General features: G+C 45.7%; 1 protein-coding gene across 7 annotated transcripts in view; it reads right to left on the minus strand.

Annotated features, from left to right (window-relative positions):
* Positions 1-13359, minus strand: part of BRAF (B-Raf proto-oncogene, serine/threonine kinase) — a 59703-nt gene that overhangs the window by 30074 nt on the left and 16270 nt on the right. For 6 of the 7 annotated variants that reach the window (XM_070948031.1, XM_070948032.1, XM_070948029.1 and 3 more), the window contains exon 3: positions 3271-3534. The exons of the other annotated variant lie outside the window; for it this stretch is intronic. In XM_070948031.1, coding sequence (XP_070804132.1) covers positions 3271-3534 — 264 coding nt within the window. The remainder of the gene's footprint in view (positions 1-3270; positions 3535-13359) is intronic. 7 annotated transcript variants of the gene reach the window in all.

Consider the following 13359-nt stretch of genomic DNA (forward strand, 5'->3'; position numbering starts at 1 on the left):
AACTGTAGCAATAATCTTTTTATTCTTCTATCACTGTTCAAAAGGTTATTTTTCTTTAGTTTCCTTAACTTTTAAAATTCCAAACACTTTTGCTCAATTTTTAAACTATTTGCTATAGGAAATAATACAATAATAACACATATGCACATGAATATACAAATAGCATGAATAAAATACCTAAATGGCCACATTGGTGTAGAAGAACATATGTTGTAAAGGATACAAAATACAGAGCATAATATGAAAGCAAGATGGCTTCTGACATCTGAGAAAGGATCTTTCCCTATCCATCTGGATTTTTCTTAATATTCTGGATCTAGTTCTTGGTTCAGTCATTAACTGAAGGATAATTTGTAAACTTTTTATCTTTAATGCTTTACTTAAGTTTTATTGTTATCTCTAAAGGCCCAGTTGCAACATGGCAAACTTTTAACACAGTCAAGAGATATTTATGAATCAGAGTAGATTGCCTGTTAGGACTTAAATTTTGTGTACTGTATACTTATTTACATAATTATGAAGACTGAAATTTAGAGAAATCATGTCAACTTCTATCCTATCTTTGAACAGTGCCAAACTGATAGATAGGATGTTCAGAAGATAAAAGGAGAAGAAAAGCTAACCATACTGTTCTGCTATTGAAATTTCAATCACTTGTTCCAGACATAAATTCGTCTGAGATATGTTGGCTATGTCATGCTTGTCTACATGCAAAGCATAACTTACAAATACTAAAATCTGAGATTCAAATACAAGGCTGCTGAAAACAAAACATTTTTCAATTTTTTTAAAGTAAATTTCCTAGAAACATTTAACCTTTGCCTGCCATATTGTTTACATCTTTCCTACTAGTACATGATTCTGCTCAATGTTGAAATCCAAATTTTTTTACTACCGGATCTGTGGGCGTGGCTTGGTGGGTGTGGTGTGGCTTGGTGGGCGTGGCTTGGTAGGCATGACGGGGAAGGATACTGCAAAATCTCCATTCCCACCTCACTCCAGGGGAAGGATATGGCAAAATCCCCATTGCCTCCCCACTCCTGGGAGAAGGATATTGCAAAATCTCCATTCCCACCCCACTCTGGGGCCAGCCAGAGGTGGTATTTGCCGGTTCTTTGAACTACTTAAAATTTCCACTACCAGGTCTCCGAACTGCTCAAAATTTCTGCTACCGGTTCTCAAGAACCTGTCAGAACCTGCTGGATTTCACCCCTGATTCTGTTGTCAGGCCTCAAATCAAGAAAGACACATGGTGATTCTTCCAGAGGACTTCTTTATTGTTTCACACCAATGGGAATAATCTTGCTACACTGAGCACTCTACTATCAGCATCTATAGTAAACTCTGTGAAGTATTAGGGGTGGACTATCTTATCCCCTTTCTCTCACACATAATATCTAGATTGATTTGCATCTTACTCCTCTGGAGGGCATCTCCTCCACCTGGGAATCCGCTTCCTTACTTATATGCTATCATCACTGCTACTATATATTGCCTCCTTTTAGACAACAAGACAAGACTTCTACGCTGGGAATAGCAATGGTATACACGAGTACTGCAGAAGACAGTACTAACAGTGTGCTGAATAGACAATTTTCTAATTCAGTTCAGATTAAATTTTAATCTGGAAAAACAACGACTGCATCACAAATTATAAACATCATATACCTGAAAATATATCCGATTTTTGAGAACTGTTCTGTCATTTTCAGAAGTTCTAAGTTCTAAATGGAGAACCTCAGCTTTGGTTTTCAAGTAGTAAAATTAGTACTTGAAAGCATATTAGAAATCAATTCCCATACTAAGGAATTTTGGAGCATAATTCCCAAAGGCTGGGTAACAGTTTTAGTTCACTTGATTGCTTATCTAGGTACTTAGCTAGTTAGAAGTTTGATGTTAAAAAAATTAAGTTAGACAGCAAAACCAATCTGTAACTTTATTACTTTCTCTTCTAAAATAATGTGATATTTTAAAACCATTTTAAAATCCAGGTTAAGTTATTAAGGAGTTGTAAACCACCCTGCTTTATTGTAAAATATAGCATTATATCTACCCCTCCAAAAACAGATCAAAATTTAACATGCACATGATATAAAATGAGACACATTGAAACTATAATAGAAGACTAAAACAACTGAGAATTAAATACAACAAATACAAATCCAATTAAAATTATATTGCATCCCTGAAATTCAATCTCACTAAATTTGGTGGATGCTACATTTGAATAGACATCTACAGGACTATAGTATTGCTAAATTATTCTGGTTTCAGAGAAAGAGTTAAACGTGCTCAATTCTCCCACTGAAATGAACTAGAGGTAAAAGGCGCTTCTGCTAGACTGTGCTAAATTGAAATTTGAGTTTTAAATTGCCATTGCATTTAATATTCCTTTTGCAGTCCCCTTCTATTTTGTGCTGCTATCCTTAATTTTCTCATTCCTAAAATGACACTGTTGCTATACCACCCCCTTTAATTATGTGTTCTCCCGGTAATTATGTACACTCCTGGTAATTCCTGTTTCAGATCCTGTCATCTCATATTTTTAGTGTATAGCCTGTCCTTCCTTCTCTTCCTACTGAGTAAAGAAACTACAATCTCTCTTAACTCCTCTCCCTTGTTCCTAGCCTCCATGGTCTCCTTGGTAACAAGCCTAAATATGTGCAAGAAATTATTAGAAAGGGGGGCAAGATTATCTCTGGGCATGATGTCATTGCTGTGTATAAAAACCATTTCCCATTTAATGCTTAAAGTCCAACACAGATATACTTAGTGTAGCACCTTCAACATACATTATATTACAACCCCTTCTTCCCACAAGCTGTCTCAACATCTTTTTCCCCAGCATAACTGGAGCAGAAAGTGACATGAACCTTATAGTTTGGCCCTTGAACACAAAAGAGTAAGGTCACATACATTCATTCTACATGCTGCACAACACCATCATTGATAATTAAGTAAACGAATAAATAAAAAAATGAAAAAAACAACCCCACTACATATACTGTACAAAATAGAAGTTGTTAATGTTACCATGTTTTCACAAATTTTTGCCAAGCTATCACCAATAATATATTCCAGCCCTTTATTTGCAGTTCAAATCCAGTACAATATTTGGGATTTTTTGTGGACAATACCTTTCTTATTTGACTATGTCAAAAAGTACATGAATGACACACCACCAATCCTGTGACTCACTTTGTTTTAGCAATAGACATGTAACTTTGGCAATATTAGAAAGAGAAATATTGACAGCTGTTCAGGTCTTACCACAGTCCTCTGTTTGTTGGGTAGGAAAACTCTAACAGTAGGCTTCTGAGGAGATTTAGGGTTACTCCGTGATAAATCTATAGGATTCTGATATACAGAGAGTGATGAAGGTGCTACAGAAAGACTAGAAGAAGAAGAAGAAGTAACTGTTTCTGTTGAGGCAGAACTGGAGACAGAAAAATCAGTTCCATTTCCCATTGATTCCAACAATTGTTGCTCTCTCTGTTGTAATGCATCTAACTTGCTGGTGTATTCCTCATATGCCTATAAGAAAAAAGTTGAATTATTAAATAATTCTCTAACCTAATTTGCAAATCTACTCCTAAACCTAGTGCTAACCCTTCCCAATTTGTCATCTCCATATGTGCTAGAATACAATTCTGAGACCTGTTGACCACTTCTGTTGAAATGTTGACAGCAAAGTTGCCTGGCATCTTCCACATCAGTCTACAGAAGATAGTACTATGAAATCCAAATATGTAGCACAAAGCTTAATGAGAAATTCAGCCGATTACCCAGATATACATTTTATCCAATGCAAAATTATGTATTACAATAATATACAGATTTATTTTTATGTGATAACACAAAACTAATTTAAGGGTAGATGAAGATGTTTCGAGGACAATACAAGTTGGTCAGCCCTTCCCAATCTCCTATTTTTTCATTGTATATTTTATCTCCAGCCAAGTCCCATCCCCCTGACTCCACGTAGGCTTTGAGACTTAAAATAGGTCCAGCTGGAGAAAATGTTGGTGCAGGAACCATTGGAAAGGATCAGTTATGAGAGAAGGGTGAAGCCCCTCTTCTGTATCTGAAAATTACATTACTATCATATAGTACAGATTTTTGCTGAGGATTAATAATTCTATTCTGCCCCAAGTTATGTATATGCACTAGAAAATTGGCCTAGAACAGAGGTGTCAAATTCGATTTCATTGAGGGTTGTGTTTGACCTCGAAGGGCCGGAGGTGGTGGTGGAGCATGGCCAGGGTTGGGCGTGGCCATGGTGGGCATTTGACCCAGGCTCAAAATGCATTTTTTCCCTTTTCATTCAAAACAGCTATTTTAGACAAAGGGAGATTTACTTTCTGGCACAAATAGTTTCAATTCCATAATGTAGAGATTAAAGAGACATAGAGTCCCCATCTGTTATGGGGCTTGACTCTTTTGTATAGAGCAGAGCATAAATGAACTGACAATTTCTCCAGATGTCTCTAAAAACTGCCTGTCCAACAGTCTATTAATCTTTGTTACTACCTCTGACACAGCCCTAGAGGAGGACTTAATATTAGTAATAATTTACAAAATTGATATACCACCCAATTCTCAATGATCCTGGGTGGCTCACAACAATAAAAAAAAATTACAATTAAATCAATCACAGGTAAAAGATTAAGATAAAAGATGACAAACTCAGTGATACGAGGGTGCTCATTCTCATCAAAGACCTGAGTGAAGAGCTAGGTGTTTTGGGCTCTTCTGAACAACAGCCATCCAGATCTTGGAGAGTATCTAGCAGATGCTGCTAAATAGAAGGTGAAGAAGGTGCTGCCTCCTGCAGTACTCTGCTAGCCAAAACAGGCTGCGGGGCCGCCCATGCGGCCCGTTTTTGGCCTCCACGGCTTCCTGCAGCACTCTGCAGGCCGAAAATGAGCCGTGGGGGGGGGGCTGTGCAAGGCACTGCGGGCCGTTTTGGCCGGCAGAGGCACCACGGGCCTTGAGTTTGACACCCCTGGCCTAGAAAAATCAATGAGAATTAGAAGTCATTACTTCTACTCACCTTTTGTCCCCTATTTTAAAAAATTATCTGCCCAAAGTAGACATTGTATTGTTTCCTTCTTATATTTTGTAAAATCACTGGCAGAAACTACTCCAATTTAAGTGCATAAACACATGCACCTTTCTACAACTAGAAATTGCAAACAGCATATTATGATTTGGAAACTTCCAATCTGCTTGGAAAGCTGGGTGCATGGAGGGTAGGAGAGAATGTATGAGCTTAAATAGCTCATAATGGCAATAGTCCTATATAAATGCAGTGTATCAACGAGGGAAAATCTGGATTGTGACACTAATGTGCAATCTAGCAAATAATTATACATACATGGAAAACTACTTTGCCTAGAACTTTGATGCTAAATAAGGAAACAATGAGTCCTGTAGAAAACAAGTAATGTGTACAGAATTCTTAACTGAGTAAAACTAAGCATCTAGAAGCAATGAAGATGCAGTCCGGCTGATATCCACATGACAAAAGGGGGAGGGGGAAACTCTATAATTTGGATTCGACACAAAATTTCCCTAATATTAAAAGAGTTACCCAAAGAACTAGCACCTCCTTTTCATCTTTTACCGTGTTTCCCCGAAAATACGACATGTCCTGAAAATAAGGCCAAGCCTGATTTTTGGGGTGGGCGTAAATATACGCCCTCTCCTGAAAATAAGCCCTAGTGAAGGGGTGGGCATAGGCAGCACAGGAGGCAGCTCTTCCCTTCCCTGTTCACCTTATGGAAGCAGATCAGCCCGCGGATCAGCTGAGCCAGCACGGGCCGGGAGCTGCCTCTCATTCTGTCTCTCTGAGAAGGCCTCCCAGTGCAATGCTCTGCCACAGCTTCAGAGCAAACCTCTGCCTTCCCTGCACAGGATTGCAAGGCTGGAGGCTTCGGAGGGAGCATTTTTGGGATGTGTGTTTGTGCAGAGCTCCCCAAAGATAGAATGATCGGCAGGGAAATGGGGGAGGGGGATTTTCCTGCTGATCGGAGCAAGGCAAAGCCTCCAGCCTTGCAATCCTCCACAGGGAGGTTTGCTCCGAAGCTGTGGCAGAGCATTGCACTGGGAGGCCTCCGCAGAGAGACAAAATGAGAGGCAGCTTCCGGCCCGTGCTGGCTCAGCTGATGGGAGGCTCCCTCATGGGGTGTGATCGAACTTCCAACCTCAATGGACCTGGTGGGTGCGAGCTACCCAGAAAGGGGAAGGAGCTGATGGGGGGGGGGGCTGTGGGAAGTTCTGGGAGTTGAAATCCACAAGTCTTTAAATGGCCAAGTGGCTGCCCATGCTGCTGCTGGCCTCTTCACCCTCCTGGCAGTGCTGCGCTTGGCAGCGCTGCGGGACTGCTCCTGCCTGGCCGGCTTGAATCATCCCAAATTGAAAACCTCCAAAAGCGTTCTGAGCGCCAGCAGCCTGCCAGGGCCCCTTCAGGAGCAGCTGCCTGTGTCTCCTCGCCCGCTGCCACCTTTGGGCTGCTGAGCACCAGCCTGCATGCCTATTTCTCTCCCCCCCCCACAGTCTCTTTCCCTTTTATGAAAGTTTTTTATGGACCACCTTAAACCAACTCTTTTGTGCACCAGACAGTGTATATAGAATGTTTTATACAGCCCTAATATAGTATGCACGCATGAGCGTGCATGGACAGAGGAGGTGGGTAGAGAGGAAGAGAAAATATAGATTGAAGAAAAGGAATTCTATAATTACATTTACTTTATACTAGCACCAGCTACTATACTTCTTTATATTTTTCCAACTTTGCAAAATAGCCAAAGTATAGCTGATTCATACACTATCTTTTCTTTAAAAGTTTCATTTCTCACTTTTTGAAGATCTCATTAAATTCATCCAACCTCAAGCTTTTTGAACTGCTATTCTTCCCAACCTATTCATCCCTCCATTTATTTAGCAATTAAGCCTTAATTCATTATTTCTGTATGTAAGTTTACCTCAATACACTTATTTCATATTGGTAACTTATATTTAATATAAATTTATTGAACACCCATTCCTTCTTAGTTTTATTCTTTTTGTTTAATTTCTTAAATGTTTGTTCAATTTCTTAAATAATTCCCATTGTATTCAACTTACTTTTATATTTTTCTTATTATACCCTTACTTCTATATTATAAAATGGGCATAAATCTATTCTTACATACAACTATTTTTACTTCTTCAGTAAAAGGATCGTTGGTTCTTACCTGATACGTTCCTTCTCGTTGAGTGGAGACAGCAGCCAGCGTGGGTAGTGCCCATCCAATCAGCTTGAAGGACTGAGTCTGCCAATTATTCCTAGTCCCGCCCTTGTTGCCGGGCAGACCAGCTTTTGGCGAAGACTGGAAGACAGACTCGGTGTGTGGGACAGAGGAGAAGCCAAAGACAGAAAAGACAGAAAGCATGACAAGTCCAGCACGAAGAAGAAAAAAGGGGAGGGTCTGGCTGCTGTCTCCACTCAACGAGAAGGAACGTATCAGGTAAGAACCAACGATCCTTCTCCATTGAGAGTGGAGACAGCAGCCAGCGTGGGACATACCCAAGTTCACTGTCCCGATGTTAGGGGGGGATCACGCTGGACCACATTATCCTCTCCGGCAATCACTCTCTGCAGAACTCGGCGACCAAATGACGCTTCGGCTGATGCAAACTGGTCGAGTTTGTAGTGTCGGATGAAGGGACCAGGAGAAGTCCACGTGGCCGCCCTACAAATCTCCAGCAAAATCGCCTGAGTTGCCCAAGCTGCTGTCGTAGCTGCGCTGCGGGTGGAGTGAGCTGTCAATCCTGAAGGACGCGGAAGGGCTCTGACATCATAGGCCATGGCAATAGTCTGGCGAATCCATCGACCAATGGTTGAATACGAGACCTTACTGCCTTGAGAGGTAGGTAAGAAGGAGACAAAGAGCGACTCCGAGCGACGGAAAGGGGCCGTCCTCTTCAGGTAGATCCGCAGTGCCCGCCGGACATCAAGGGCATGCCAACGACGTTCCCGAGGGTGAGAAGGCCGGGGACAGAAATTAGGCAGGACAAGTTCCTGGGCCCGGTGAAAAACCGAGTTAATCTTCGGCACGAATGTCGGATCCAAACGGAGTATCACTCGGTCTGCATGGAAAACACAAAGGTCCGGACGGGTGGACAAGGCGGTGAGTTCAGATATGCGACGAGCCGAAGTAATGGCCACCAAGAAGGCAACCTTGCAGGTGAGAAGTCTGAGACTGGTAGTTCGAAGCGGCTCGTATGGAGGACCCGTAAGAGACTGTAAGACGAGAGGAAGGTCCCAGGTAGGGTATCGATGCAGAGCGGGAGGACACAAGTTCTTAGCTCCCCGAAGGAAACGGCGGATCAAAGGGTGTTGAGCTAGAGAAGACAATGAGCCACAGGTAAGTACTGAAGATAAAGCTGCAACGTGCCGGCGAAGAGTGTTAGGAGAGAGACCTTGGGAAAGGCCCTTCTGCAAAAACATCAGAATATGGATAATAGACGGTTGGAGAGGAATGACACCGACTTGGATACACCAGGTGTAGAAACTCCGCCAGGTGGCAGAGTAGATGCGTTCCGTAGAAGGACGTCGGGATGATAGTAAGGTATGCACAACGTCTGCTGGAACCTGAACCTCCCTCAAAGTGCACCGCTCAATCTCCAGGCGGTTAGATTGAGCCAGGCCGGGTCTGGGTGCTGTAGGGCGCCCTGTGAGAGGATATTGTCCGAGAGAGGAATGCGCCACGATGGGGTCACCGATAGGGACACGAGGTCCGCAAACCAAGGTCTCCGAGGCCAATGCGGAGCCACAAGGATCACTTCCGCTCGCTCGGAGATAATCTTGCGGATGACCCTGGGAAGGAGGGCCGTCGGGGGAAATGCGCAGAGAAGGCCCGACGGCCAAGGAGTTCGAAGGGCGTCGACGCCGGCCGCTCGAGGATGAGGGTATCGCGAGAAGAACAGCGGAAGTTGAGAGTTCTCGTGAGTCGCGAACAGGTCGATCACAGGACGGCCGAAGCGAAGAGACAGTTCCTGGAAAAAGAACGGGAGGAGACGCCATTCCGCATTGTCTATCCGCCGGCGACTCAACCAGTCCGCTTGAACATTCTCTACCCCGGAGATGTGCTCCGCCCGCAGGGAACACAGGTGTTGCTCCGCCCAGATGCCCAACGTGACTGCCAGGGTCAGAAGAGACTTCGATCTGGTGCCTCCCAGTTTGTTTAAATGAGCCTTTGCGGCGACGTTGTCCGTGAGGACAAGGACGTGGGCTCCGGAGACCAGATGGTGGAATGACTTTAGAGCAAGAAGGACAGCCTTCAGTTCCAGCCAATTGATGGGATGCCGAGCTTCCGAGGGTGTCCAAGTCCCTTGAGCCAGATGACCTTGGCAATGAGCTCCCCAGCCCAGGAGACTGGCATCTGTCGTCACCACTACCCTGGAGGGTTCGAGGAAGAAGCACCCCGCCGAGAGAGCGGGGGAGCGCCACCACCGGAGGGATCTTCGTACCGCGGGAGGAAGCGGGATCGGCTTCAGTGAGGTGCCTCTGCCAGCCTTCTGTAAGGGCAAGAGAAACCATTGGAGTTCCCTGGCATGAAGCTGAGCCCAGGGAACAATAGCTATCGCAGATATCATCCTACCTAAGAGCTGAGACAAGACATAGGGGGAAACAACCAGACTCCCTTCAACCTGGGAAACTAACCTTCTCAGACTAGTCTGCCTATCGGGAGAAAGAAAAACTTTGCCTTGGAGAGTGTCAATCAGGGCACCCAAGTGAACTAATCTAGTGGAGGGGAAGAGATGACTCTTCTCCAAATTCACAGAGAAGCCGTGAGCTGCTAGCGTTTTAACCGTCAGGCGAATATCTATGGTAGCCTGATGTAAAGAAGGGGACAATAGCAGGATATCATCTAAATAACACAAGAGGCGGACTGAACGAAGTCGGAGCCGAGCTGCCAAAGCAGCCAGCACCTTCGTAAAGGTGCGAGGGGCAGAAGAAAGGCCAAACGGGAGGGCCCTATACTGGTAGTGAGCTCCGTTATAACAAAACCTCAAAAACCGTCTATGAGACGGGAGGATAGGAATATGAAGGTAGGCCTCAGTAAGGTCAATAGAAGAGAGGAGATCGCCTCGCCGAACACCGTCGAGAATAGACTTCAATGACTGCATTTTAAACCTTCGGTACACAACATATCTATTTAAACGTTTGAGGTCCAGGATAGGACGCCACCCCCCCGAAGACTTAGGAACAAGAAACACTCTCGAGTAGAATCCCAAACCCTCCTGACCAGGAGGCACAGGTTGAATTGCCCTGATAGTCAGGAGGTGCTGAACCGATGAATCCATAAGGGACCTCCTAACGGGATTACGAGAAATCGGACAGCAGACAAAGGAGTGAGGGGGGGGCAACGAATTCAATGGTCAACCCAGATTTTAATGTGGCGTGGACCCACTTGTCCGATGTGGATTCCTCCCAAACAGCGGCAAAGAGACCCAATCTACCGCCAATGGGAGGGTCGAAGGGGCAATCAGCGACGGCGGCGGGCGAAACGACCTCCTCCCCCTCGAAAGGGCCGTCTGAGGTTAAAGGGACGCCCTCTGAATGACCTATCAGAAGAACCCCGCTGTCTGCTGAAAGACCCATCTCTCCTGAATGAGGGAAAGGAAGAAAAGGAGGAAGATCCCCCATCCGCACCTCGGGGAAAGGAACGAGGAGGGTAAGGCGAGAAACGGGGCGGTCCTCTCCGGAAAACAGCTGCTAACACCTTCTTTTTGTCCCTGGTTTCTGTGAGGAAAGGGTCTAAAGCGTCCCCGAAAAGCTTCGTGCCCTTGAAGGGAACCGAAGCCAATCGCCACTTGTGCCTGGCATCCGCCTGCCAGTGACGGAGGTACAGTAAACGACGAGCTGTGACCGCCGAAGCCAAGGACTTTGCAGAGAACTTCGCAGCATTTAGAGTAGAGTCGGCTGAAAATTGGACGGCAGCCACAATTTTATTCAGGTCTTGTCTGATACGAGCATCTCCGGGGGTTAGCTTTTCTTGCAACTGACGCAACCAGAGCAAAGTTGTTCGATTGAAGAAGGAAGCCGTAGTAGTTGCTTTAATCGCCCAGGAAGAGCTCTGAAAGGCCTTTTGAAGAACCTGATCTGATCTGCGTTCATCAGGCCGAAGACCTTCATCAGGATCGCCCGGAACATTAGAGTTAGGAAGAAGAGCTGCGACAGGAGCATCCACCGAAGGAAGTTGAAGAAGAGCCTCCAGATCCGAGGATACCTGAAAGTTCCTTTTGTCATTTGAGGAAGGGAGGGGAGCAGAGGCCGGGGACTCCCACTGTTGTTTCACTACATCCAGAAAGAGGGGAGGTGTAGGAACGGATGTTATGGGTCTAGCTGGTTCCGCGAACATTGGGTCCAAAGATCCAGAGGAAGATGAAGGTGGAGCCGGATCAGCATTTGGAGAGGATAAACGGGCCGTATTAACAGCTTTGAAGAGTAAAGACTTGAATAAGGCTTGAGGAAAGAGACCTGTGAAAGCCGGCTGGTCAGGGGGAAGGTTCTCATCCTCCGATAGGTCAGAATCAGGAGCTTCCTCATCAATTAAGGCAGAAGGATGACTGTAGTGAGAAGAAGTAGGAGAGGCGGATCGAACTGAATGAGAGCATCCTTCATCGTTGCGGCCCGCTGAATAAGGAGAAACCTCTCTCACCGATCCATGTCGACTAGAGTAACCCGAACGGACGGCCAAGGACCTTTGAACCGCCATCTCGATCATTTGCTGAAGTTGATCTGGAGGCACGATAGAGTCCAAAGAACGGGTCGGTACAGGATCAGTGGAAGGATCCGCCTGTACTGGTGCTGGATCAGGAGCCAATTGATGAGAAACTGAGCCAGGACCCCACAAATTGTCGTCGGAAATGGTTACTGGACAATCCTGCAACGATAGCTGATCAGGAGTAGGTGAATGGTGTACAGCGGCCGGGGAAGAATCAGAAGGGTCAGGTGGTTGAGGAGTGGAGGGAGCTAATTGAGCGCTTGCCTTATCGCATAATCTGGTCAAAACTTTGTCTCTACGTTTCTCCGCTTTGGAAGAGGAGGATGTCAAGTCCCGAGAGGAAGACTTGTGATGAGAACGTGAGGGTTGAGAAGACCTGGAACGAGACCTGGAATCTTCCATGACAGATTGCTGGGTAACAGACATGGAGTCTGATTGGCCAACTTCACGTGCACTGGCCTTCTGGCCGTGCTTAGACTTTGCAAGGGCCTTAGGCATGGGCCCAAAACAGATATAAAACCTCACACACACTAGACTGGGCCTCAATGGGCGGACTCAAAACAGATAAGGGGGAGCGAGAGAAACTCCACGTGAGGTAGCCTTGAATAGACTGTAACTGAACAATTATAAACTAAAAGCCAAACCAATTAAGAAGGGAGCGTAACAACTCCTCAAACTGAAAGGCGTGGTGGGAAGGCTTTTTTGAACGTGCTGAGGGGGGAGGCAATCAATTAATCAAACAGTAAGGCAATCTAGGTCACAGTCATGTGACCGTTGTAAAGCGAGAACAAGTGCGGGGGCGCGAAGCTCCACTGACGTTAATGATAGACAGAGGCAAAACCAAATAGCTTCAACAGAGGGAGGGGGCGTGAAGCCCCACTGGCACAGTTAGCAATTCCTCCTGTCTCGGGCCTTTGCAGCGTTGAAGGAGGGAGGGGGGGCGCGAAGCTCCTCTGCTGCCAGCAAGCCGCTAGTGACCTGTTTAAACTGTGTTAGATCAAGTACGAAGGCGCTTTAAGATGCCGCAGCTGCAGGCCACAGTAGAGCAGGGCGGGGGTGCGAAGCTCCTCAGGAGAACCGCTCAGCCCGCCACGCTTCAATTCAAATTAGAGAGTGGCCGCAAGAGAGGCGCTTTGTATGGAGGATGCCTCAGCCGGCCGAATTACTAGAGAATTGCAGGCCGCTGTAAAATCGCTCTCCCCAACGGCGGGAAAATCAGTGTCCAAAATGGCGGCCGCTAGAGATCGCCCGCCAAAACTGCCGGGAGTGAAGAGGGCGAGGGCAGCCAAACTGAGAGGGAGAGTGGAAAAACCGCAGGGAAGAATGTCCCTCAAAGATCTCACGACCAAATGCCCTCCCTTGGTAGAAACGAGGGCAAGGAATCCCCACGCCCCTGGCAAGCTAGGGGAGACTGGCGTTAAACGGAGGTCTATGGCAACTCACAAATTCGACGTCAGGACGGTCCAAGTCAGCCGGAGAAAGCAATCAATGTCCAAATCGGAATACTAGAGCACAGTCAAACAGTCCAAGTCCAAAAAAATCCGAGAGAAAAAGACACTAAAGAGACGAAAAGGAGTTTAAA

This window comes from Pituophis catenifer, unplaced genomic scaffold (genome assembly GCF_029215685.1).
Source record: "Pituophis catenifer annectens isolate HBS135680 unplaced genomic scaffold, rPitCat1.0.hap2 SCAF_7, whole genome shotgun sequence".
Lineage (NCBI taxonomy): Eukaryota > Metazoa > Chordata > Lepidosauria > Squamata > Colubridae > Pituophis > Pituophis catenifer.